Below are 25,755 nucleotides of genomic sequence, written 5' to 3'. Positions count from 1 at the left end.
TGTGGGTAGGAGCATCAGGGGTTAAGTGGGAAGCTGTTGGTGATGGGGGTGAACCTTCTGGCTGATGGCATATTAAAGCATCCCTAGAAAGTGGCCACTCTCATTTTCTACATCTAAGTATAGTAATACTATATGATTTGTAGCCAGGTGGGGGTTGGTCTCTTCTCCCAGGCAACCAGCACCAGAACAAGAGGACACAGTCTCAAGCTGTGCCAGGGGAGATTTAGGCTGGATGTTAGGAAGAGGTTCTTCATAGAAAGAGTGATTGCCCATTGGAATGTGCTGCCCAGGGAGGTGGTGGAGTCACCATCACTGGAGGTGTTTAGGAAGAGACTGGATGGGGGACTTGGTGCCATGGTTTAGTTGATTAGATGGTGTTGGGTGATAGATTGGACTCAATGATCTCAAAGGTCTTTTCCAACCTGGTCTGGTCTATTCTATTCTAAAGTCACGTTGTGGACAATTCTCAGTACAGATGTGCATATAGCTTTTGGAAGCATTTCCTGTTTGGAGGATTTGTTTTGTGGGGGTTTAAGTGAATCCACTTATTTAGATTTTTCCCAAAGTCCGTATTATGCAGTAAGACACAGGCACAAAATTAATGTTGAGAATGCATGTTCTGAAAAGTAACTGCATCAAACTTGTTCAGTAGTCTTCTTCCAAAACTGTTGGTGATAACCAGAACGCCGTATGAAATTATTGCATCTCCTTGGAGTCAGGCATGTTAACCTGAAATTATTTCAATGAAAATAAGGGAATGATATTTTTACTTAGTCAGAAACAATTGTATATTCTTGCAAGACTTCTGAATGTATTTCAGAATGGCATAAATGTAAATGAAAAACGAAATTGGCCCATCTCCACTGAAATTGGTTTTTTGGCTAAATTACAAATGGCATTTGCATCAAGAGAATGTGGGTTTCTGACAAATTATGTGTTTAGAAGGACTTATGAAATAGGTTAATGAAATCAATTCTCAAAGCTAAATTTGTTCTGACAATAAAATCAACGACTTGTTCAAATCAGTATTTCTTGATTTACCGAAGTACAAAACTGTTCTCTTGAAATAAACACATAGAATAACTGCCCATTGCAAAAGCCACCATAAATGACAAGCTTTCACTTTAAGGCATTCACTTTAATAAATGAGTTGATTATGAAAGGGTTTAATCATTTATTCCAAGATAGTTTTGATAGTAACACTTCTTATTAATCATTCTGTGTTTGTTGTTCACCACCTTCTCATCCTTAAACATAGCATTCTGCATTCATAACAGGGCGAGAGAAGGACAGCTAGGGTTGAAAAGATTATATGCTGAGGCAAATAAACCACCAAGCTTTGTCTAATTACTTTGATCTCATCCTTCACTGTGAGGATGTTAATCTGAATTTAGAAGGAAAGGACATTCAGTTGAAGTGTTTATGTGGTATGCTAGTGTTCTCAGTATTATTTCAGCATGTGCAAAACTTGGGTGACTTTTCTTGTTAGCACACATGATTTCTGTGTGTTCTTCAATTAATAAGAAGCAAATCTAAAAAAAAATGGTTCTTCTGAGCTATATTCATGAATAGATATGTGCCATATACTCAATACTCACCATTGGTGCCAGGATTTTAGCAGACACCTACTTTTAAATCAGTTATTCTCATGTCTTTCATTGTGATAAAGCTGGTTAGGTACATTAAAAATGCTGTCTCTGAAACCCTGAATACTAGAACATGAACAAAAGATAAATTCTGAAGGCAAAAATTTTTTGAGGAATATCAAAAGGTGATGTTGGCCTTCATTTGTTTTGTGCTTGTTAATGTTCACCTTACTAATTTACATCACCCAGAATCTGAATGTCAGACTTCTTAGGTGAGCACCCTTGGCACTCATCCTTGACTTTTAGGTCTGGCTCCCATTCTTCATTTGTTCTTCAGAAACTGTTTTGTTGCAGGTTAATTAAATGATTAATAAACCCATGTCAAAACTTATTCTTTTGCATCTGAGTTGGAGAACCCATGAATTGAGCTAATGGATCTCCCAGCTGTACAGTCTTCTGCCAAAGTGAAGCCCATCTGAAGAGAACAGAACTGCCTGCTACATCCCCTGCCTTCCCCATCTACTTGGGATAAGAAGAGTATTATAGGTAGTCTCTCAATCAGGGACATAAGCTTTGATGTAAAATACTACTATTGACTTGTTGAATTGATACTCTCCTAACTGTTTTCCAAAGCTTGTGCCAGTAATAGACCAACTGGAGGGACCAACCCACAGCAGGTCCTGGTCTCCTGTCCACAAGTCACAATATGGATACTAACAGAGGAGACTGGGATGGAAAGTGGAAGGAGGAAAAGACAGGGGGATCATCATTCTGTTTCACTGCCTGATGAATTTGGGCTTGATCTTGGTCTAGATCAGAGGCATCTCTAGGTGCTAGTTTTCTCAAACATACATGGTTTCTTAGTGTTTGCTGCCTCTCTAGGGCATACAGTAATTTTTAGCCTAGTTATTGATAGCAAATGAGAGCACACTGTGTGGGTATGCATGTCTGTCAGTGTACTTTTCCTCCCAGTAAATCAAAGTTTTGGGCCAATTTCAAACAAATTTGTAGAGGAACAGCAGCCTTCACAGAGATTCAATTTCTACCACGTTCCGTAAAAAAATATTAATCCAGTTGGAAGAGAGAGACCTTAAGTACCCTTTCAGAAGGAAATACTGCAGTATGAGCTCTCTTTTATTAAACTCCAGAGATTCCACTCAGGATCTAATAAATGCCCCATTCACAGGAAAAGCTTCATTTGGTGCTTGAATCTTATTAAACTCCAAGTCATCCAACCATGCAACGGAAGTCCTTAGGAAACCAGACTTCATTAGATCCACTGTTCATAGAAGTTATATTGATGTTGTGGGAGGTTTTGTGTGAAAGTAAAAACACTTCAACTCAGCTCAGCTTGAGTGATAAGCTTCACTGCTCTTCTGCCTCCATTGCTGTGGTGAAAGCTGAGGAGAGAATTAGCAGACGTTTCTACCATCTTGCAATTTCAGTCTGTATCTTTCCTCCCATGAGGAGTATGTGGGCTGAATTTCCACCGCTCTGAACCTCAAGTCATTTATTTCTGTGTGAGTGGTAGTGGTTAGTGTTTAGGAACTATTCAAACCAATCTCAAGCACAGTTGCTGCAAATACAGAGACCAAACATTTGCAAGGCAGCACAAAATTAATCCCAAGAGCTTTCTCTTAAGCTATAACCATGGCCTTGTTCTCGTGCTGATGTCAGTCCCACTAGGCATGAGTCTGTGCCAATGTAATAGCTCCAGCCTGATTGATGGTGTTAATAACTGTCACTGCTGTGTTCCAAAATGAAAGGCCTGGTTTGAAGACTTTTTCTTGACATTTGCACTTCATCAGCCTTTGTTCAGCAGTTTTCCATGTGAGGGAACCATCTATATTGTGTTGGTTCACATAAACTTCAGTGACACTGCAAAATGTTTTGCTCCCCTTTAAAAATGTGACAGTGTTACTTACGTAGGCAATTTGCTTGCACAGGTCAAATTAAAAGGCAGATTTTTAGAACAGGTTTTAAAGGCAACCCACAAATGTTACAAACACCATGTCCTGGACCAGTCTACTTTGAATGATGGAGGACAGGGGAGAGAGCAATCAGTAACGCTGTTGATGACCTACATGAAATAGTGAAGTGAGAGACAGAGTGCTGGGAAGCAGGAGTAAAGATGAGCAGAATTGCTTGAAAATGTCATATATATCTCAAAAATGCAAACGCTGACATTGCTCCTGCAGTCACAAGTGCTGCAGGCTCTCCCCACCAGCATCTGCACAGGCACAATATGCTTCAGTGGCATTGTGGAAGCCTTTTTGAGCAGAACAAAAAGCTCCCAGGACACAGTGACCTCACTTGAAGGCCACAATGAGGGTCTGCTCATCAGAGCAGGCATAGCCTAACAGAACTTTCACTGGGTATGTTTGGAGGAAGGGAAGAAAAATGTGAAAGACAAAAATATGATCTGATGAATGAATGAGAAACAAGGGGAGCAAGGTGACAGCATAAAAATCAAATTGATTCTGGGCTGAAGTACTTCTAAGACATGTTGAAAGTAGGGTATCGCAAAGCAACTACCAGATTACATGGAGCAAATTAATTAATTAGTATTGCAGATCAGAGGAAGACACAGTATCCCTTTAGGTGGTTCTCTCCATACCCAACAGCACATACTGCGTTCTTGTAAAAGCAGTAAGCACGAATGGATTTCTCACTGGCTTTTTTAAAGACTAGATCTATAATATTCTAATTGTGTTGGAGAGCTGCACACCATCAAAAATGAGCAACTCTGTTTGCATCACAGTGAAGCATTGCAAAACTACCCCTGCTCTTGATTTACTTTTAGCCCTCTACTTGTGTGAAGCTTTTGCTACACTGTTGTAGTTATGTGTAATTAATGCATCATAAATATTCCAAATCTCTGAACTCTGTTTTTCAGTGCTTCACAGAAACACTGTTTATGTGTATTCATGAAATTGCTGAACAAATTGCACACAAAGCAGAAATGATAATTTATAGGCCCTTTATTTTTTATTTGTGGTCTTGCCTTACAGAAGACTTTCAGAGCTTTTTTCTTTTTAGAAAAGATTTGTTTTCCTCATTTTTGCTTCATGAAGGTGTCCAGGAGAACTGTTGTTATTTTCCAGTATACTGTCATCTTATTCTCTGATGTTTCTTGCTGTGCTCCTTAATTTCTTGTTTGTTCTTCTCCGATTCTGTTGGAGTACCAGAGGAGCTACCTAGAGTAGAATTTGTGGCCCTAGCAAAATCAGCAACTCTTTTGCCACTGTGGAACTGGGGGATTCTCCCTGGGTTCTTGCATAATTGAAAGGGTACTGAGTGGCACGTGGATAGCAAGGAGCAGCTGGATCCTTAGAGCATGTATATGCTTCTGAAAAACAGACCTAAACAAGTAGTGAACAGAGCTTTTACTGAGGTATTTTCAAACCTTTTCAAGAAAGAGCCCTCCCCACTCCTGCAATTAAATGTTAGTCTTTCGGGACCTTAAGCCTATACAAAATAAGTCTAGCTATAATAGCATATGTAGGAAGAAGCAGTCACTGGTATCCACACTTTGATGCAAAAGCAAGCTGAAAGCCTTTTTAAAAAGGGATCTTCAAGTAGAGATAAAATAATCTTTTCCCAGGAGCAGAGGAGAGGTTAAGTAGCCTGTCTTTAACAGGAGCAAAGAGAAAAGAGGCTCATAGGATTAGGACCTCAGGTGGGGGGAAAAAAAAGCTGTGAAAGTCATGAATCAAATTTGTGGGTGTATAATGTGGTTTTTAGAATATCAAACAGAAAGTAGGGTGGGTTCATCACAGCTAATTTATATTCTAATCAAATTATTCTATCACTGAACTTGAAATATTAGTCATAGAAGCAAGATAGCATGCAATGGAGTCACACTGCAATTTCTTCCTTGAAGCCCAAGTGCTCTTCTTGTGTTGCTCACCTGCAAACCAGCAATTTATTTCAATTAACTGCCATAAATAATGCATTACTGCTGAGTAAAGACTATGTACATTTTAATCAGCTCTTCCAGATAGTCCATCATTTTCTTTGATTGTTGAGGCAGGGAGTGTTAGACACTTGTTGGTGAGGTGAAGGAGATCTGGCAGACCTCTGCTCGTGATTTTTCTCTTACATTTTGCTATGAAGGAAGAAACTTCCATAAGAATTGGATGGCTGGCAAGAAGGTTGCAGCTCAGCCCTAAGTCTAGGTGCTCTCAGGTGTATCTTTCTTGACTAACAGTAACCTTTATACTGTGCTGGTTTGGGCTGGGATAGAGTTAATTTTCTTTACAGTAGCTAGTGCGGGGCTATGGTTTGGATTTCTGCTGTGTTGATAACACAAGGATGCTTCCATTGCTGCTGAGCAGTGCTTACACAGATTCACATCCTCTTCTGCTCCTTACATTAGCAAGTAAACTAGGTGGGAGGGGACACAGCTGGGACAGATTACCTCATGTGACCAAAGCATATCTCATACCATGTGATGTCAAGCTCAGTATATAAAGCTGGGAACAGGAGTGATGGTGTTTGCCTTCCCAAGCCACTGCTACATGTGATGGAGCTCTGCTTTCCTGGGGATAGCTGAACACTTGCCAGCTGATGGGAAAGTGAGGAATGAATTCCCTGGTTTGCTTTGCTTTACTTGCACACACAGCTTTTTCTTTACCTATGAAACCGTGTTTATATCATCCCATGAGTTTTCTCACTTCTACTCTTCCAGTTCTCTCCCCCACCCCAGTGCAGAGCGAATGAGTGGGCAGCTGTGTGGGGCTGAGTTGCCAGCTTGGGTCACCACAGCACACTCACCAAATGCTGCCTGTGTGTGTACAAAGCCATCATGTACATATTCACCCAGCAATTCCAGTTCATCCAAGCTGCCTCACCACCCCCAGGCTTCCTCCAGCTGTCCCACTGTCCTCACATGGCTGAGGTCTCAGTGTACTACCCAGCTCCCCAGACACCTGATCCTCTTCAAGCTCTCCAGGGAATGGGTTCCCAGCTGAGAAGCCTGGCTTATTTTGAGGCTCTCCTGTCAGTCTTTTCTAAGCAACAAACTTAAATCTGATTGTTTCACTTTGTATTCCTTACAAACAGGTAGCCTTTTATTATCTCTCCATTTAAGCATGGTTTCAGAATGATGGGGTCTAGTTGATGAGTTATTTGTGGCAGAAACCTTGCATCTACTGTGCTGAATTGCACTGCTGAAAATGTTTAGTGCAGCTTTGCCAGACTGTTGGAAGTCTGCAATGGGTTGAGATATATTGGTTACTACATCTGGCTTTTTTCCTCTCTTGAGGAGATATAGTGGACAAAGTGCATGCATGAAGACTATATATACACATAGTATATAGGTATCTATATCTATGTAGCTATAACATATGTGCATATGTAGTTTCTACATAGAGCTAACACAAGTAGTTTGACATTGAAAGCTGGTCCTTAATATCCTGGAGTCAACACCACAAGAAGGTCCACTAAGAAGGGAACATAGGTATTGATGGTAGCATGCAGAGGCAGGTGAGCAGGGAGTGCTACTCCTTTTCTTTTAATCCACTTGTTCATCCACATCCACTAATAACAAGACCTGTCTGTGATTTAAGAAGTACCTGCTGTGATGGAGGCAACTCCTACCACAGCCATGGTATTTAAGATTGTCAGGGCTGATACTGTGTGTTGCTCTTCTCTCCAACCAACCCTTCACACATCTATGGGGTAAAAGGACCTCCCACAGATATAATGAGTTTTGTGTGTTATAAAAAGAAGAGTAATAATAATTGATCTTTATATGGAGCTGTCTTTACTGCCTCTGTTTGAAGCCTTTCAGATTACCCAGTGGGTTCTGGTTTGGGCACTTGGAAGCGTTGTGCAGCATTAAGAGGAGAAAGATTAAATGGGCTGACACAAGTTTGGAGTTTGAGTACAGAAAAGGTTTGAGGCCAGCAATCACCAGAGGTCCTAGCGCTCATCCTGCAGAGACATCATGCTCTGCTGGGATAGAAATTGTTGCACTGACTAGGTCAGAGGAAGACCGTCCTACATTGTAGAGGAGTGAGGACTGGTCTTTGAGCCCTGTGGTCCATCTTCATGACAGCACAAACCAGGAAAAAGCTTACAGAAATGAAAGGCATGGAAAAAAGCAATACAGGCTTTTAATTCTGTCATCATGTCATTGTCATTTTACATAGCTGCTAACTACTGCATTTTAAAGCTGTAAAAGAAAGTGTGGGTATATTTGCATGACTGAAAGCACTGCACCACAGTACCCTGCAGAAGGAGGGTTAAAAAAGTCAGCACAGTGATACTTCTGGGCTGCAAAATGCTCCAGGTGCTAAGAGGAACCTGAAAGTCAGCAGATCCTGTCAAAAAAACACTGCAATAGTAACAGCTCACAAAGGGCAGGGTTTTGAAGTGTGTCAGCATGAGGGAACGTCAGAGGGTGTTGTTCCCTTGCTGTCTGGGTACTTCTCAAGTCTCAAAGCTGGTTATACATAAAGACTGAAAAGGTTTTAGTACTAAGAAGTGTTACTTTGGAGTTATTAGTGATATGTCCAGTATTATTATTAGGACTAGGTTTGCCCTGATTTATGCTTACAAGCTGCTAAAGTCAAACAAAAGTAAACTGTGATGACCACAAAAGGTAATGTGGCAGGAGCTGCAGCCTGAGCAATGACAGCTAAGGATGCCTGATTCCTCATCATCATGATACCATGTTTGCTTCAGCCTCTTTTCTGACCTTGTTTGTGCCAAGGGAAAGGGGGGGGAGGGGGAGGTAAGAAAAAAAAGGGTGACTGTGTCAGTGCAGGGGAAAATACCAAATGTTGGGACAGAAATTGGTTGTATCCATTTGTAGCGTGCCATACTGTGGTTACATTTATAGTGTGCATTATGAAGTTTAGGCCACAGAGAGATGCAAGCAGAGTGATGGAGAGCACCATTTTACACAGTATGTTACTCTGACAATAGCACATTTACAAACAAATTAGCTAAAAATGTCTGAAGGACATTCAGCTTTCACAAACTGGGCCTCATCTCCTGCTGATAGGTTCCTTTGGGATGGGGATGGAATGCAAAATGATACACTGCCCTGGAGAATAAATTTTTGAAGTTTAGCAATGTAGGTCACATTGCAGGAAAATCATAAATGTCTGAACATCACTCAATAGCCATTCAATCAACCGCTCAAAGCAAAACAGGAAACTGAACAGCATGTAGCTGTCTCTGGTGAGAATTGGGGAAAGTCATGATATGATGTAAAACCCTTTAGGTCCTCCATCCATATGTATTTCTTTTCTTTTCCTTGCCAGTTAAGGGTTGTATTTCTGTGTCCCTATCAATAGTGATAACAGAACTAATGTGTTTATGTTATTACTGCTGTAAACTATAGATGTGTTGGGATGCTCATAAAAGGTATGCCAAGCATTTGGGGAATCAGGAGAGGTCAAGTGGTTGAATCTTGGTATAAATATAGTCTTAAGGAATTAATTTCATTGTGAAGTGATTTTTGTATGCTGCCAGCCAGCATATTTGTCAGCCAGCTATTTGCTCTGGTCTTTTTGGGTGTGGTTTGAAGGAGCAAGGAAAATATGGTTTTTTAAAGGGTGTTTCTAGATATAGCACTCTCTGGAGATTCGTGTTGCTTTCTACATCTAGAAATTGCTAAGAGATCGAGATGTAGAGATTTAGAACTTGGCTGGAGGCATCAAGGGCTTTCCTGGCACATCTGTAAATCTATGACCTTTCTAGATCTAGAGCTTGGAGAGGAGAAGGAGGAGGATCCATAGATTCTGGAACGTGTCTGGAGACTCATTAGATCTTTTTCCTGGGATGGTTTGGAAGCCTTTTAGAGCCTTTTCTCAGAGTCTGCCTAGCACTTCTCTGGAGCCCTTCTGCAGCCCTTTCTCGCTTGGCAGGCTTTCCTAGATCCAGAGCTCTTATGGGCCTTTTCAGAAAACAGAACTTTCCAGAGACCCCTTCCAGGGTCTCCTACACTTCCCTTTCCTCTATCTCCTTTTCATTTTTTTGTTTTGCAAGAGGCTTTCCTGAGACCTTCTAGGTCTGGAGCCTTTCCATGCCTTTCCAGATCTAGAGCTCAGCTACTGAAAATCATAAACTTTATTTAGTGATGTCATTGGGAGCCTCTTGGAAACCTAATTTCAGATGCACTTTTTAAATCTCTTGTCTAGAGTCTTTTCAAAGGCAAGAAAACTGAATGCTCTTCCTTTTACATCAAGCTTGTATACATCCCAGGCTTGAGATACATTACTTAGTTTGGTGGTATTTCTTTTATTTTGCTTGAAAAAAACATCAGTCCTAAACTTTATCCCTGTAAGCTTTTCTGGCACAGGCTGATAATGCATATCCAAATATGCATCGCAGCAGTAACCAGTGCCCTTAGCTGACAGAAATGTAAACAAAGTGCCTTCTTAGAGTCTCAGATCAGAATCAAACACTCTTCAGTGTGTCTTCTTACAAGTGTCTAATCATGGAAAGATTGCTGCATGGAATGCAGCTGTCTTGTTTGTTCTGCAAAATGCAGGATGCCTAAGTTTTTTTTATTAGCTGTTTGAAATCTAGCAGCAGTATGTGTTTGCTTTCAATGCAGCATGACAGCTAGTCAGATTACATTCATTTTGCTTAGCTGAAGTATCTGTTGTGCAAATACTTGTGAAAAATCAGCAGCAGAAAATTGTGTTAACAATTAATCTTGATGCTATTTTTTATGGAAGTAAGGACTCGATTTACTGCAGTTGCTTTTCTAACTGGAACTTTTTTTATCCAAGTGAAAAAATATGCATAGTTTAAAGATAAAAATGAAACTTTTCTATGGCTGTTCTGCTTTATCTCTCTGCTACAGTTTAGTAAAGAATTTCACTCTTACAATGAATTTTAAAAAGCTATTACTATTGAATTGTATATCGTAGAAATATGCCATAGAGGCTGCCCTGCCATAAACATGAATTGCAGAATATCTGTTTTTCCCATCCTTCTTTCTTTCACTTGCAGGGATTGTGTTTATGAGTTTAACGGTGTAAGTCTTAAGGGAAAGCTTAAACTACAGAAGTGAATTTGCATTTTCTTATGAAAGCATTTGTTCTGATCCTTGTAGGAATGTGTTCTAGCCCTGTTCCAGCTGAGGAGGCAGTTGTGGCTCCCTCATGCCAAACTGGAAACCTCCTGGCAGCAGCATCTCATCCTTCACTTCCCCTGGTCTCACTTTCTGCCCAGCCCAGGGGTCAAAGGAACACTGCCCTGAGAATCCATGTTGTTGTCAGAGATCATAACCCTGCAGAGACAGTTCCCTGGGCACAAATCTGTATTCCATTTCAAGAATTTAATATAATTTTAATTTTTAATTTGACTGAGGATTCAGGTCAGAGTCTTTGGGTGGTATATTGACAGTGGCTGATGTTGCTCAGAGGTAGAGCTTTTGCTTTTTTCAGTTACGGAAATTTCATTTCTATGTATCCTCTCTTCCCCTCACTTTTCAGGCCAGATGCTTTTATGAACCTCACTGTTTATTGGAAGCAAAAGACACCATAGTGTACCAGCTCCAGCATCTCACTGTTCTCAAACAGCTCTTAATTACTATCTCAATTAAAGCATTTCAGTATCTTCCTCCCACCTTTTTTTGCATTGGCAGCACACTGGTTTTCTCTATCCAGAACTTCTGAGCCCAAAATGGAAAGATGAGGCCAAAACTAGTGAGAGATTTATGGAGTTTTATTAAGATTTATGCAACCTTACTTTTGTGCTGTTTCATCTGACACACGTGGGGACCTAGAAACGCAGGCTAGAAAGTGAGGCAAAATGGAAATCTAGCTGTTAGCTAGATTTCCACCTGGTTCTACTCCTTCCTTTTGGCCATGCAAATTAACTGCAGTGTTATGTTTGGAGGACAACTATTCCCACTTCAGCACTGGAGACACATTTGGCTTAGATTCAAATTCATGGTCTATTTTGAGATATTTTAATTGAAGAGTCTAAGATTCTTCCTCTGAGAGGTATCAGGCTGCTCAAAATACTTTGTAAATTCCTTCTGGGCATTTAACAAAGTATTTCTCTCATAGCCTGTATAAACCATGGGTACCATGTTTAAACAGACGTAAATGACTTAGGAATCTGACTCCCATTGATTTTCATAGTCAATGGGTGTATGTGATTCTGGATAACATTCCCTCTATTATTAAATAAAGACAGTGTGAAGCCTGTCCCCATAGAAAGCAACATTTCCTCTTAGTAGACTCCAGATACAGTTGTTGAAGTTGTGAAGCAGAACAAAATCATAAAAAAGAAATTAAGAAACAAGAGAGCTGGAAAGTGAGAGCACCGTGAATCTTGTGGTAAGTGAGACAAAAAACAAGCAGTGAGATGTGTTGAAGTCATGCCTTGCCTTCATGCTCCTGCACAGTGTCCCTCATCCACTAGAAATAATTGACAGCAAATACAGGTTGGTGGGGAGACTACACAAGTCATGATCCTGGAGAACTGGTGGCCTCAGATCTCTGAGCTGCATCTGCAAATGTGTCGCAGCTGCATTCCCAGCCCAGTGTAGAAAACAGCAGTTATTCGGCTGCAAAATTCATTTATTTGGGTTTTTCACTGGGGAACAATGAATGCAGAGGGAGCAGCATTTGTGAAGTTTAGAGCAGGGACTAGTACAGCTGAACTGTATAATTCTGAGCTTTATAATATGTAGCATCAGGAGCATGAGAAACAAAGGCTCCTGCAGTGTGGGAGGAGGCTGTAATCCCACTGTGGGGAAGGGCTCCCCAGTGTCAGACTGCAGGAGCTGAATTGCATCTCTGTGTGCCATTAAGAAAGTAGCTAAGCTGCTGAGAGGACCTGACAGTGTCAGTGTCAACAAAAGAAAGAGCCCAGAAGTGAGAGCAAACTGACAGAAGATGATGAAAAAATACCATGGTTGTCAACTGTAAGAAAATAGAGAGAAATATATGTAGTGAGACATCCTGTAAAAAGTTCAGGGAAGCAGAACCAGTATCCTTCAGCCTTGTAAACTGCACACTTGCTCCTCGTAGACCACATGTGTCGGTCCTTCTTTGGAGCCATTTCTCTCCCATAAGGAAAGGTTTGAGCAGGAAGAGAAATAAAATGCTATTTAGAAGGACATTGTGGGGAGTTAAGGGAGTTGGCCTGGAAACGATTGCTGAAGTGAGTCTAAACAAGATGGAGATGAAAAAGAGGAAGTTAGCAGCAAAAGAGAAGTATGGAAGAGGCTGTGATGAGGTCTGCAAATGCATGTTGTAGAGCAGAATAAAGGCAAAGGTAGCATAAACAGAAGGGCTTGAAGCTGAGGAGTACAGATAGGAAGTAATCCATCAGTCAGGACTATCAGAAGAATTTTGGCATGAATTTTTATGCTACTGCATGAAATTGAATCAAAATATACAAGCAATGCATGGCAAGAAATCAAAGCAATGGTGAAGCTTTTTTAGGGATTTATGTAGCTTCTTTTAATCCATGATAAATTAAACTTATCCCAGTGAAATTTACCCCCGCAACCAAACAGTTAAGCTCTTGAAACTGGCATCTGCAGACAAGGATAATTTTTTCACTCTTTTCTTACTTTGATACGAACAGTAGAATTTGTTTGATCCGATTTGTTTAAAATAGCACCAAAAAAATGTCACAGCTGCAAAATGTCAATCAAAATGTGCAGGAAGTTTTAGCCATATGGTCAAAACCAAAAGTGAAACAATATTTGTCACAAACTAGCTCCTAAACGCGTGGAGATTTGTGGGCATGTATGATTAAGAAGTACATGAGTGCAGGCTCATCTATCAGTGCTACTTTGAAAGAAAAGGGGGGAAAAAAAAGATCACATTGTTTATTTAGTTTTAAAGCTTTTCTGGGGGGAAAACATTTAAATATTTCAAACCCAGGCAGTAGGTGGCTATGTAGTTATACATGCACCTTTGTATTTTGCAAGTAAGCGGCAAACACAAAAAATATCGTTTGGATCTGAGAGCTATTTAAGTACCTAAATGTAGATCTCCCTGTGAAAAGTCATTTAAACTGAAGCCAGATTTGTGCACTTTGTTTGTTCCAGAACACTTGACATGAAAAAAATGCATTAGAAAGCAAGACCAGTAGGTGTTAATTTTGCACTTCTCAAACCAGAGATTGATTATTAGATATAGCTGGAGCCTTTATGTTGACAGTTAAATGCTGAATTCCCAGAGAAGTTGACATGTTAATACTTAGGTGCAAGGTCTCATTGCTCAAGGGTTCACTTGTTGTGGCAGTGATTTCCATTGCATATACTCAGTCTCCCGTGAACCAAACCAGCACTGTCACCTGAAAATTTCAGTCAGTGCGGAGTGTGATGTACTGACTGCTACTGAACAAGCCTTGTCTATTTGTTTATAATGGGATAATCAGCAGTGCCATTGCTGTACACTGCTCAAAAGAAAAAAAAAAGAAAAGGAAAAAAAGAACCCATTAAATGTAAGAAAAAAACATTTGAAATAGGCCCAGACTTGATTTATAAGAAAAATATAAATCTATGGGAGAGGACTTTTACAGGGGCTTGTGAAGTACTGCTTCAAATTAAAAGGTATAGTAACTGATTTAATATTCTAATTCTAACAGATTTTGTCTGGAAGAACTTTTTAATAGGTGCAGTCATATCAGATGAGACTTGAAATACTTCTCTGTAATGTGTTTATTGGCTTTGTATAAAGCACAACTGATGGTTTGGTCACAGAAAGCTGCCAGAGAGCAGCTTGCTTTGAAAGAAAAGAAACAAGCAGTGAGTTTGCAAGATAACAGTGAACCTGAGGGTGCAGTTACACTTCAGCTTAAGCTGATTTAGGTGATTAGTTTTCAGCCAGCAAACTGTCCCAAACCTGCTCTCTGTAGGAGCACATAAACACTGGCCTTGCTTCTGGGAGCTGCTCTGGGAGAAGGATGGGTAAGGACTGCAGCAGCCTCAGTTCACACTGGTATAAAATGCCATAGGGCCATATCCTGATAAGAACAATGCAAATTTTGTCTAAATCTGTGAAATTCTTCTTCAGATTCAGAAAGCTTGGGAGTTTATGTTTGTTTGCTTTAAATTGGCCTGTCACCTTTTTTTCCCTCCTTCAGTTGCACTAGCATAAGCATGCTGTGAGCAGCAGCTTGTTGCAGCTTGCTGCAGCCTCAAGACAGGTACATGCTAACTTTATTTCACCTGAGATTAAACCATTAATACATCCATGACCGAATGTAAACCTGGGAAGGAGAAGCTGTAGCTGTAGCTACTGTAGCTGTTACCTTTGCAGAGTAGAGCACCAGGCAAAACTTCTGGTGTGGTGACCAAAATTGTTTAGGTGTTCCCATCTAAAATTTTATTTCTTTTTACCATAATGCAGCTGGATTTACAGATGTGACCAGTATGAAACAAATGTGCTTGCAGTCAACAGCTGTTAAGGCTAAGCTATAGGCACATTGCTAAAAGTGAAATGGACAGCTGCATAAAAGTTCATTCTATCTCAATAAACCAAGTCAGCTTTAAGTCAGCCAGAGGAAAAAAAGTTGGTTTGGCCCAAACCAGTCACTGTTTATATACAGGACACCATGCATACCTTCACAGTGGGACAAATTCAAATTATTTACTGGAAAAAGGCAGTGTGGCTGGTTCACAAAGGAAAATCCAGATATTAAGACATGGCAGATGCTTTGCAGAGTCATTATGGCAAAAATAGAGAGTTTCAGCCCAGTTCTCATCACTAACAATCTAGTTATGGCTATCAAAGACTACTTTTACAATCTGTAAAGGAGGCTATTGAAGCTGAAGATGTCTGTTTCCCATTATAAATAATCCATTTACCTGGACAGAGCAGTCAAATGCTCTGCATTAAAGGTAGATTTGAAATACAGTTTGTTCCAAGTTCCCTTGCAGGGATTTTTTAATACTAACTATAGAGCTGTATTTGATGTCCCAGGGAACTCTCAGCTGAAGCATGAGCTAACAGCAGTGTGTAAAGCAGCCCAGCACAGCAGGTGGAATCCAGGCAGTCTCACACACACACAGAAATCGGCACCTTTATGGGAGGAATCTGCTTCCAACTGTTTCACCACATTTATCATCATTTGGAAGGATTCTACCACCTGGTTCAGAAGAGATCTTGAACCCAACAGCATTAGTCTTAATGGCAGTTATTATGCTGTCTAGTAAAACAGGCTGGGCAGAGGGAGGAATTCAATTACTCTGTGAGTCTTCATAATTGTGTGGTGCACAATGTAACCACGCAGGACAAGATGTGGTAGCCACAATGCCCTCACTTTATTAAAACATCAGTTATCAAACAAGCAATGTACTCCTGGAAATGAAATTATTCAGGAAATACTGATGCTTCAGAAAGGGAGATACTTGGCCTCCAGCCTGGTTCCTGAGCTGACCCCAGGCAAGCAGGTGGCTTGTGATGGCCACACACTCCACCATATGTTATTCCTCAGTGCTGAGCATTGTGTTAGCATCTGTGGTCTCTGCATTCATAGATCTTTTAATTGGCGCAGTGGAAAAATGAGCAAAACCAGCAACAAAATCAGTAAGCGAAATAATGGAAGCTTCTGTGACATTAAAAGCATATAAAACTGCTACATTCTAGCTTAGTATTTATTCTCTTCTGATGACTGAAATATTTAGTCCAGAAAAATTCCACTCAGATAAAAGCAGCCATTTCTTCATGAAGAATAACAAGCAGAGCATCCTGAGACAGGCAAAAATAGGCTGTCATGCAGTCTCTGTGGCTCATTTGTTCTCTGACCTTTCCATAGACAAGCTGAAATCCAAGTCCTCCACTGGCCTTAGCTGGCAAAAGGAACCAGTCTACTCTGTTGTTGTTTCCCAGTTCAGTGATCCTGCACCGCCTGTTGAGCCTTCTCAACAGTAGTAGTTTGAAGCTCTGGCCAGTACATGCTACAATCAGCAGCCTACATACTGGCTGTCTTTCAGGTTGACAGGCAGCCCCACCTTTAATTTGGAGTGTGTTTAATTCCTCCAGATTCTGATGCAACAGGTATCAGTTGAGCAAGGTTGTTCTGGTATTTCCTCCTGCATTGTTTTGAAGCTTTATTTGGTTGCTGCTCTTATCTCACATGCATGGAAAGAGGCAAAAAAAGATAACTTTAAGTATGAAGAATGTGATTAATCCGTGACTGAAATACTAAATTCACAAAGCCAAAATCATTATAAATAATTACAGCTGGGGTACTGTATCATGTGAATTGTGATATATTGGGGTATTATGTTACAAAGCATTAACGAGCTTATGTTTCTTGTAGCATTTAAGTCTTATTAACATTTCTTGCTTAGTAAATAAATTGTGGAAATGTGTCGTACTCTTCTAGTATGTCATTTTCCTTTTCTGCTAACAGTCAATTAAAGTGTTAGGACATTGACAACCTCTAACTGCTTCCCACTCTGCCAGTGTTGACTGCAACCTTGAAATAGCAGCATTCAGACCTAGAAAATTTACTGGCTGATGTCGCACAACATGAAGTGTGTGTTTTTATTTGCATGACTGCATAGTTCCTATCTTAATGGACTCATACAAAACCTCTCAGAGGGTGCTAAATTACATTTCAAAGCAAGTTTTGTTCCACACTGGAGCTGGACCACAGAAAAGACTGTTTGTTGAAACTTCTGCAAAACCCATTTGAAGGTACTAGAGAAATGGTGCTGGGGGAATTCACTGAGTGCCTTGATGACACAGTGATGGTTGAATGAAGCTTCCTTATTGTCTTAACCATTCTTTTTTTCTTTTTTTTTTGTTCCCTGCCTTCCCCTTCATTTTTTTCCCCAGGTGCGGTTAGAGTGGCCAACAGACCTCACAGTGAACCCCCTAGACAATTCACTCTATGTCCTGGACAACAACATTGTACTGCAGATCTCTGAGAATAGGCGTGTGCGAATTATTGCAGGACGCCCTATCCACTGCCAGGTGCCAGGCATTGACCACTTCCTCGTCAGCAAGGTGGCCATCCATTCCACCCTGGAGTCAGCCAGGGCCATCGCTGTCTCTCACAGTGGCATACTCTACATCGCCGAGACAGATGAAAGAAAGATCAACCGTATACAACAGGTCACAACCAATGGTGAGATCTCTATAATCGCTGGAGCCCCATCAGATTGTGACTGCAAGATTGATCCTAATTGTGACTGTTTTTCAGGTAAGGAGATGCTAGTTATTTCCTGTCTTTTTGCCTTTTGAGATCCCCTGGCACAGCTGCAGATTAGCAAAGTGACAGGGGGAAGGAGAGATAAGCAATGATTCCCTTTCCTTGGAAGGGTGATGTGGTGGTTTACAACTGACCTTCTCAGCAGCTCTTTGTGGATTTCATCCATTGGATTCAGAGATGTGAGTCTTCCAGTGGCATTGGAGGAACCTCAGGCTGGTCTTAGCATTTCTTCTTTTGGTAGAGAGACTCCACAATATCTGCCTTTCTGTCAGCTGTATTTGCCTGCGTTGAAGATGGTACCAGCCCCAGAGCAAGTTGCACCAAAGTGCCGGTGCTTCAGACAGCCCTCTTACCAAGAAGAGTAGCCAGACATTTCACACCAAGTGGAAAACACTAACTTACTGCTTCCCATCACTTAAGTCACACTGCAAAACCAGCGAAATGGCACAAACACATAATGTTCAGAACTTCTTTGTATGTTTTAAACTGGAAAAGCCAGTGCCAGGCCCACACTCCACCACTGTACATTCTTGGCAACAAAGCTCTTCTCCCCTGCATGCACCCAAACAAATCATGGCTTTTCTTCTTTTTTTTTATTTTCCATAAATGTATTTCATAAAGGGACAAAACACAGCATTCCCATACACAGAGGTGTGCAGTGTGTTGTCATCTTGTCATCTCTAAGAACCACTGTGTTCAGCTCCATAATGTCATCATAATTCTTCAGCCTCTCATTTCAAGTAAAAGGTTAATTACTGACAAGAAAACATTAAGTATGTCAAGAATTGAGAGAATAAAATGCAAATGGTCTTCCAGAGAAGGTGGTTTGCTGACCTGGCATTGTAATGATAATCAAAGTCTCCTGTGCACTGCCAAGTGCTGCCAACTTCAGTTACAGCTGTGGTTGACCAGTGCTGACAAGAATCCTGTTCAGGGTTCTTAGTAAGGAAAACTACCCTTGGTGTGGGAAAATGAACAAATGTGCCAAATCTAATGACTGTGCCAGGGTTGGGTTGGTAAAAGGCAGCATCAGCTTGGCACAAAGCTTATTTGTTCATCTCCAAGGAAGCATAGGATATGCTCAAATTGTCCAGCAAATTTCATTCTCCATCAGGAGAAAGGGAGCAATCCAAACACTAATATGCTCTCTAAGAGTGAGGAGGTTAATGTGCTTTCTTGCCAGTTACAGAAAATTTTGCTCATGTAAAGTCAGTTTGATATGTGGATGCAGCTCTTGTATATCCTTCTCAAATCTTAAAATACAAAACCCAAGTAAATTATAAAGTAATATTGGAAAGAGTGGTTTCGTAAGGTGCCTTTTGGGTCATTATATTTTCCTGTTGAGTATTTAATAAGTATAAACTAATCTTTCCTTCAGTATCATTTTAGCTGAATTATTTGGTTCTCTTTTCTCTTTATTTTATGTATAACATGATTTTACTTTAGCTACATTCCAGCAGACAAAATGAAGGGAATGAAGCTTCAGGTGACATGTCTTTTTCTTTCACAATTTTACCATTACAGCTTTCCTGAGCAACTGAGTTCTGTCTTTAGCAAAAATGCTGTAAATTAGATAATTTATATTCTTGTTTGCCTTCACTGAGACTAAATTAGAATTGCACCAACCTTAGATAGTAGGTATTTAATTAGTTGAAGATACTGTTTTATTGGACTGTAAATGATACTGAGGAGAAGCAGTGTGTCAGGTTTAGGGGATCAGCTTAACTATGGACATTACAGGTGACAAAAATTACCATTTCTCCCCCAGGTGATGGTGGATATGCCAAAGATGCAAAGCTGAAAGCACCTTCTTCTCTAGCAGTCTCTCCTGATGACACACTGTATGTAGCAGACCTTGGCAACGTTCGCATCCGTGCAGTCAGCCGGAACAAGGCTCACCTCAGTGACACAAATATGTATGAGATTGCATCGCCAGCAGACCAGGAACTATATCAATTCACCATCAACGGCACCCACCTCCACACACTGAACCTCATCACGAGGGACTACATTTACAATTTCACCTACAGTGGGGAAGGGGATATTGGCACCATCACCAGCAGCAACGGGAATTCGGTTCACATCCGCAGAGACACAAGTGGGCTGCCCCTGTGGGTCGTGGTGCCAGGGGGCCAAGTGTACTGGCTGACAATAAGCAGCAATGGCGTTCTGAAAAGAGTTTATGCCCAAGGCTACAACCTGGCTCTGATGACATACCCTGGAAACACGGGGCTTTTAGCGACCAAAAGCGATGAAAACGGATGGACAACCGTGTATGAGTAAGTCCATGACATTAAATGTGTGATTGAAGGAACCCTGTTTTAAATGACTGTTGGTATTTTTTCAGTCACTTCTAGTAATTTTAACAGATACCCTGCTACTAACTCTGCTTGAGAAAGGACAAGTAGGGCTGTTGCACAAGCTTTTAAAATGAAACCCTACCATTCCTTAAGTGCCAGAACCTGTCATATGTAAAAGCTCTGTACGTAGTGCCCATTAAGTGTAGCAGAAACTGCCTGAAATTGTACTTCATTTTCATTTTATTATTGGGAATCTGTTTCTCTAAATAAGAACGTGATTGTGGGGTTTTTTGTGACAGAGGAAGTAAAAGCAAGTTGTGATACAAATCAGGAATTTGCAAGGTTCCTGAGGAAGGCAAAAAGGGGGAAATCAGCATACTCATTGGAGAAGGGAGTATTGCAAAGGAAACTGAAAACCTCAGTGGAAGGAGTATTCAAAGACGAGAGTTGAATTCCCTCTATCAGCTGAGGAAGAGAATATATAAAAACCAAACACTATGCAACTGGAAAAGGCTGCTCTAAATACAGGGAGTAGGAATAGCAAGATGTTCAGGAATCCTTTGATGGGACTTCTAAAGAACAAGACAGTTAAAGATGCAGTCAGAACATCCCAGTCTGGTCCCGGAGAGGTAACAGCCCAAGAGAAGGTTAATTTTTTTATTTACAGTGAGGTGTGATGTATCAGGATTTCTCATTATATATAATTGATTGTCATAATCCCTGTTTGAGGATATGGCAAGTGATGGATGGAAATCATACATTAACATTGAAGTACTGGTTCAGAGCCTTCAAGAAGGATAATAATGCCTGCTTTCTGTGAACACAGGAGCTCATGGTCAAGAACTAAGATGAAAAGCCATCCAGGTGACATACAAACAGAAAACACATTGAGGAGAATTAAGTTACTTCATCTGGAGAGGTAGTTGAGTCACCATCATTACACTTTCTCAGAATTACATTTTCTTATAATACAAGTAGGCTAAAAAAGAAAACTACTGCCTAGTGCAGTAGTTTTCTCATCAATAGGATGTTTTGTCATCCTGCCCTCTATTACTTGGCAGAAGGCTAAATTGACAGGGTGTACGTAAGAATAAACCACTAGAGAGGGACATCTTTGGCACTGTGCAGGAAAACAAAACCGTACAGGGCCTTCCTGGTTCAGTTCCCATTATCAGGCATCTATTGACACCAATTTAAATTATGTTGGAACAGTACAAAGATCACTGTTTACCTGGTGCTTTTTGAACACTGATCTGAGTGTTACCTTTTATAAGCAGAACTAACGGAAAATGTCTACTTCTTTATAATAATTTCAGCACTAAGAGTGATCCATTTAAATCTTTGAGGATGGCATCAGTCGAGACCATGGACTAATGACACTTCCAAAATGCTTTTGCAGTAGCTCCAAGTCATGCCTATTACTTCATAAAATGCTGAACACTGTGAATTATTGCAGGACCTTGATTGTCAGAGCATGTTAGAACAGATTATTTTTAGTCATATGCTCCGCAGTTTTGGTATTCTTGCTCTGTCCCACTGACATTGAGTGTAAATCATTTCACACAATTATTGCTTCTTCCTATTGTCTCTGGCCAGTTGTTGTATGAATCGAGCATAGTGAGATCTTTTAAAGGACTTTACCTGCTTACAAGTGCCTCCCATTGTATGCAGTACAGATTTCTTCACGCACGCATACCAGTGCCTTAGAACGGTTTCATATGGTGCATATGATTCACACAAAGGAACTTCTGCTAAATTAAACAGGTTTTCCTACTTTCACAGCTTTAACTGCGGGCACTGTCCTTGCTGATACTGTGAGTTGTCCAGTCTTTGCACGACCACACACTTCTACCAGCCCAGATCAGTCAGCAGAAATGAGCAGAACTACAACTATTAGCATTACATAATCAACAGCAAAATTAAATAGCAAAGCTGTGTCATTAATATTTATATTCAGGCCAAGATTTTAAGTCATCTTCATAATATATTACAAATTCCTGAATGGCTGATACACAGAATGTCACCCATTCTGCTGCAGTCAGAGGGTCAGCTGACTATAATCAGCTCCGTGCTGAGAAGATGTGCTGCTCAGCTTCTGCCATAGATAGTTCTTGGGGCATGATGGTCCTTAGCTATCCTTTAACCAGACATTATTTTCCAGGTCACATTCTGAACCTGATTTCAGTTTGAAAATTGGAATTTTTTGAAGGATTTACTTGAATTAATTCCAAGTCCTACATGAACATACTATTGGAGTTAAGATAATTGTCATTTGAGCAACTTTCAAATTGCTTGGAACCATCTTCTCTGTTTAAGCTAGATTTGCATTCACATCCCAAAGTTCAACCCATGGCACTGTCAAGCTGCAATAGGGATGGGTTTGTTTAACAACACATATCGCACATATTTGGGAGTTCGAGCAAAGATAATGAACTGTGCAGAACATCTACCTATATGTCAGATCTGCTCACAGAAGGAAATTATTAAGAGGTAGAAAACCACCTACAAAAGTACTTGTCATCCATCTACTCTAATCTGATGGAATGGAAGTACTGAAAGAGCTCTTGCATAAAATTATAGCTAATATAAAATTTTCAGTCATCTAGATTTTTTTTAATACTGTATCATTAAAGCTATAAAAAGGGAGGGGAAGCACTGGACCTCTATTAAATCAAGGACAAGAAAACACCTGCAAGAAACAACTCTCACTGAAAAAATTAATTAGACCGCTTTCCCTCTGAAATGATATAACTCTTCACTGTGCTACATGTAGAAATGCAAATGGATTGTGAAGCTGTATCCCCAAGTGTGCTTTTCACATATTGGTGAGTACTTCCTCATGTGAGTACTGAAATCAATGCAATTATTTGCATGATTAAATGGTCACTGACATGATTAACAGTGGCATAACTGGCCCCCAAATTAACATTAAGAAATATGTGGTGATTCTGCCCCTATTAGTATGGGTTGGACATTGCTCTGCAGGAACTGAGCCCCAGTATGCCACTATTCATCATGTGAAAGGTGGCAGAATCTGTCCTCAGAGGACTGGGTTTCTTGGAGCAATCTGGAATAAAGACAACATTTTAGATGGTCACATTGTGGAATCATTACTAAGACACTAATCTGTATGTTCTCCTTGAAGTCAGTGGGACCATCTACATGAGTAAGAGTCCATTGGCATGTGCTCTAATCTCATTAGAAGTCAGTACCATATCTGGCCAGCCATCCAGCCACAGCTTATCCCATTTTTATATCTCAGCAGCTGCAAAACTGGATCCTTAGCAAAGATGGATCCTAAGGTTGTGCACGAGTACATTCCAATAAACTGGCTATATTTCCACCATTAAAATGCATAATTTGGGTATTTTTCTCTGGTGTGGTAGCAAATCCAAATAACCTAGCAATCTGTCATATCTGTTTGATCAAGCAGTACATTAAATACACCTGTCTAATGTTCATGGAGTTTTCTGATGATGAAAAGTAGTTATCTGAGTCAAATTTAATGGCTGGGTGTGGCACGCAGTCAGTTTGCACAGAACCAGAATGAAGGCAGAATGTAAATAATTCATGTGATGTGTATGAGGGTCATAGGAGGTGAAAGAGAGATTGTGTTGTATTTAACATTTGATCAATTTATTTGTCAAAAAACCCAAGATGTGCACTAGTTCATCTCCAGTGTTTCATTTGAAAAGAACAGCTGCTCTATTTTTCTTTTTAATATTGTGTGGGGAAGAGAACAAATCCTGTGGTTCTTTTTTCACCAATACTTCTTGTGACATATAGATTTTGTCTGACTAATTAGGGGGAAATAAAGATCCTAAGGAAATTATGCCAACACATTAAAGTGAAGGACATAGCCAGATCATCTGCTGATGTGAATTGGAAGAGCTCTGTTGGAGACAGTGGGGCATTGCTGGTTGATTTGCCAGCTGAGGATATTTTTTGTCAATGAGAGGAGATGTGAAAACTTAATTATGCTTTACTAGCTGCACAAATAGGTTTCTGTTTCATGAACAGAGTTGGTTCTACTCAAGAAAGTAAATCTGTAGTATAATTGAAGTGTCTTGGGACCTTCTTGCTCCCTACAACTACCTAAAAGGAGGTTATAGCAAGGTGGAGTTTGATCTCTTCTGCCTAGAAGCAAGTGATAGAACAAGGCAAAATGGCCTCAGGTTTCACCAAAGGAGGTTTAGGTTGGATATTAGAAGAAACTTCTTCACCAAAAGGGTTCTTAAACACTGGAATAAGCTCACCAGAGAGGTGGTTCAATCCCTGTCCCTGGAGGTGTTTAAATGATAGAGATGTGGTGCTGAGGAACGTGGTTTAGCACCAGACTTGGTAGGTAGATAATGGTCGGATCTTAAAGGTATTTTCCAACCAAACTGATTCTATGGTTCTATGAATAAAAATGTGTTAGCATCAGCAAGGTTTTTAAGATAAGAGGCATTAAGATGAGAACTATCAAGCATCAAGCAGAGTTCTGCATTGTTTTCTGTGTGAACCATCAGAAAGAACAAATATATCTGCAGAACTGGAAAGTCCTGTTTGAAACACTGATCCAGACCTTCTGAATTAGTTATTGACTTCTTCATAGCGTGGTAAAATTCAGGTGAACTAGAATGTAGTGCTCTAGATTCTGGTGCTGTTAGTTGTGATGAGAAGTATCTGCTGATTTGAATAGGCCAGTGACAAACATAACACTAGAGTAAAAGCCATGCAGGCAACTTAAGCACTGCAGATTTCACTCTGTCTTTATTGCTTTTGTTACACTTTAAGTCCCCTTTTTAAATTCACCATTCATATTATGTACTTCACACATCAGCAACAAAAAGCAGTTTCTGAGTCTTGCAGAGTCTAAGATTTGGGGTTATTTAAACTTATGGGTAAGAAAACGCCTGATGGGGGGGAGTGGTTTTGCCTGAATGCCGAGTGACCTCCAGTGGCCACCCTCCCAAATCACAGTTCCGACCATCTGTAGTGCAGAAACCTCTGGCAAAAGCCGAGTGATCTTGTGCTGTTCCCATCTGTCTTTTATCCAGCACCACTGAAAAAGAGAGGTAGAAAGAATTTGGATTAGGCAATGAACGCAATTTGGGTGAATAAATGGAGCAGTTCATACCTTTTACAGATTGCACAATGTTGAGAATGCTTCTGAGTGTTTTCTCTCACTTTTTTGGTTTTCTTTCTTTTTTTCCTTTTAGGAGTCTCTAGAAGACAATAGTAATGTATTTTCATGGCTTTTTCACCTCATGTCTTGCAGATATGACTCTGATGGCCATCTGACCAATGCAACCTTCCCAACTGGAGAAGTCAGCAGTTTCCACAGCGATGTTGAAAAACTAACACGAGTGGAACTTGACACTTCAAACAGAGAGAATGTGATCACAGCTACAAACTTCTCAGCTACCTCTACAATATATACTTTAAAACAAGGTAGTTAAAGCATTTCTGTTGTTTTTTTGCTAATTATTAAGTTTCAAGTCCTAGGCAATATTGTGTTCTTAATTGTTTAAAAAAAAAAAAAAAGATATTATCATGAAATCATAGAATGATTTGGTTTGAAAGGGACCTTTAACAGTCATCTAGTCCAACCCCTCTGCAGTGAGCAGGGAGAACTTTAACTAGATCAGTCTGCTCAGAGCTCTGTCCACCCTGACATTGAGTGTGTCAAGAGATGGGGCTTCTACCACCTCTCTGGACAGCCTCTTCCG

General features: G+C 40.3%; 1 protein-coding gene across 1 annotated transcript in view; it reads left to right on the top strand.

Annotated features, from left to right (window-relative positions):
* Positions 1-25,755, top strand: part of TENM1 (teneurin transmembrane protein 1) — a 329,411-nt gene that overhangs the window by 281,937 nt on the left and 21,719 nt on the right. Inside the window, exons 24-26 of the mRNA XM_054169769.1 lie at positions 17,366-17,732; positions 19,510-20,020; positions 25,305-25,477. Of these exons, the coding sequence (XP_054025744.1) occupies positions 17,366-17,732; positions 19,510-20,020; positions 25,305-25,477 (1,051 nt within the window). The remainder of the gene's footprint in view (positions 1-17,365; positions 17,733-19,509; positions 20,021-25,304; positions 25,478-25,755) is intronic.

The sequence above is a fragment of the Dryobates pubescens genome, chromosome 18 (genome assembly GCF_014839835.1).
Source record: "Dryobates pubescens isolate bDryPub1 chromosome 18, bDryPub1.pri, whole genome shotgun sequence".
NCBI lineage: Eukaryota > Metazoa > Chordata > Aves > Piciformes > Picidae > Dryobates > Dryobates pubescens.
This window is presented reverse-complemented; position numbering and strand designations above follow the sequence as displayed.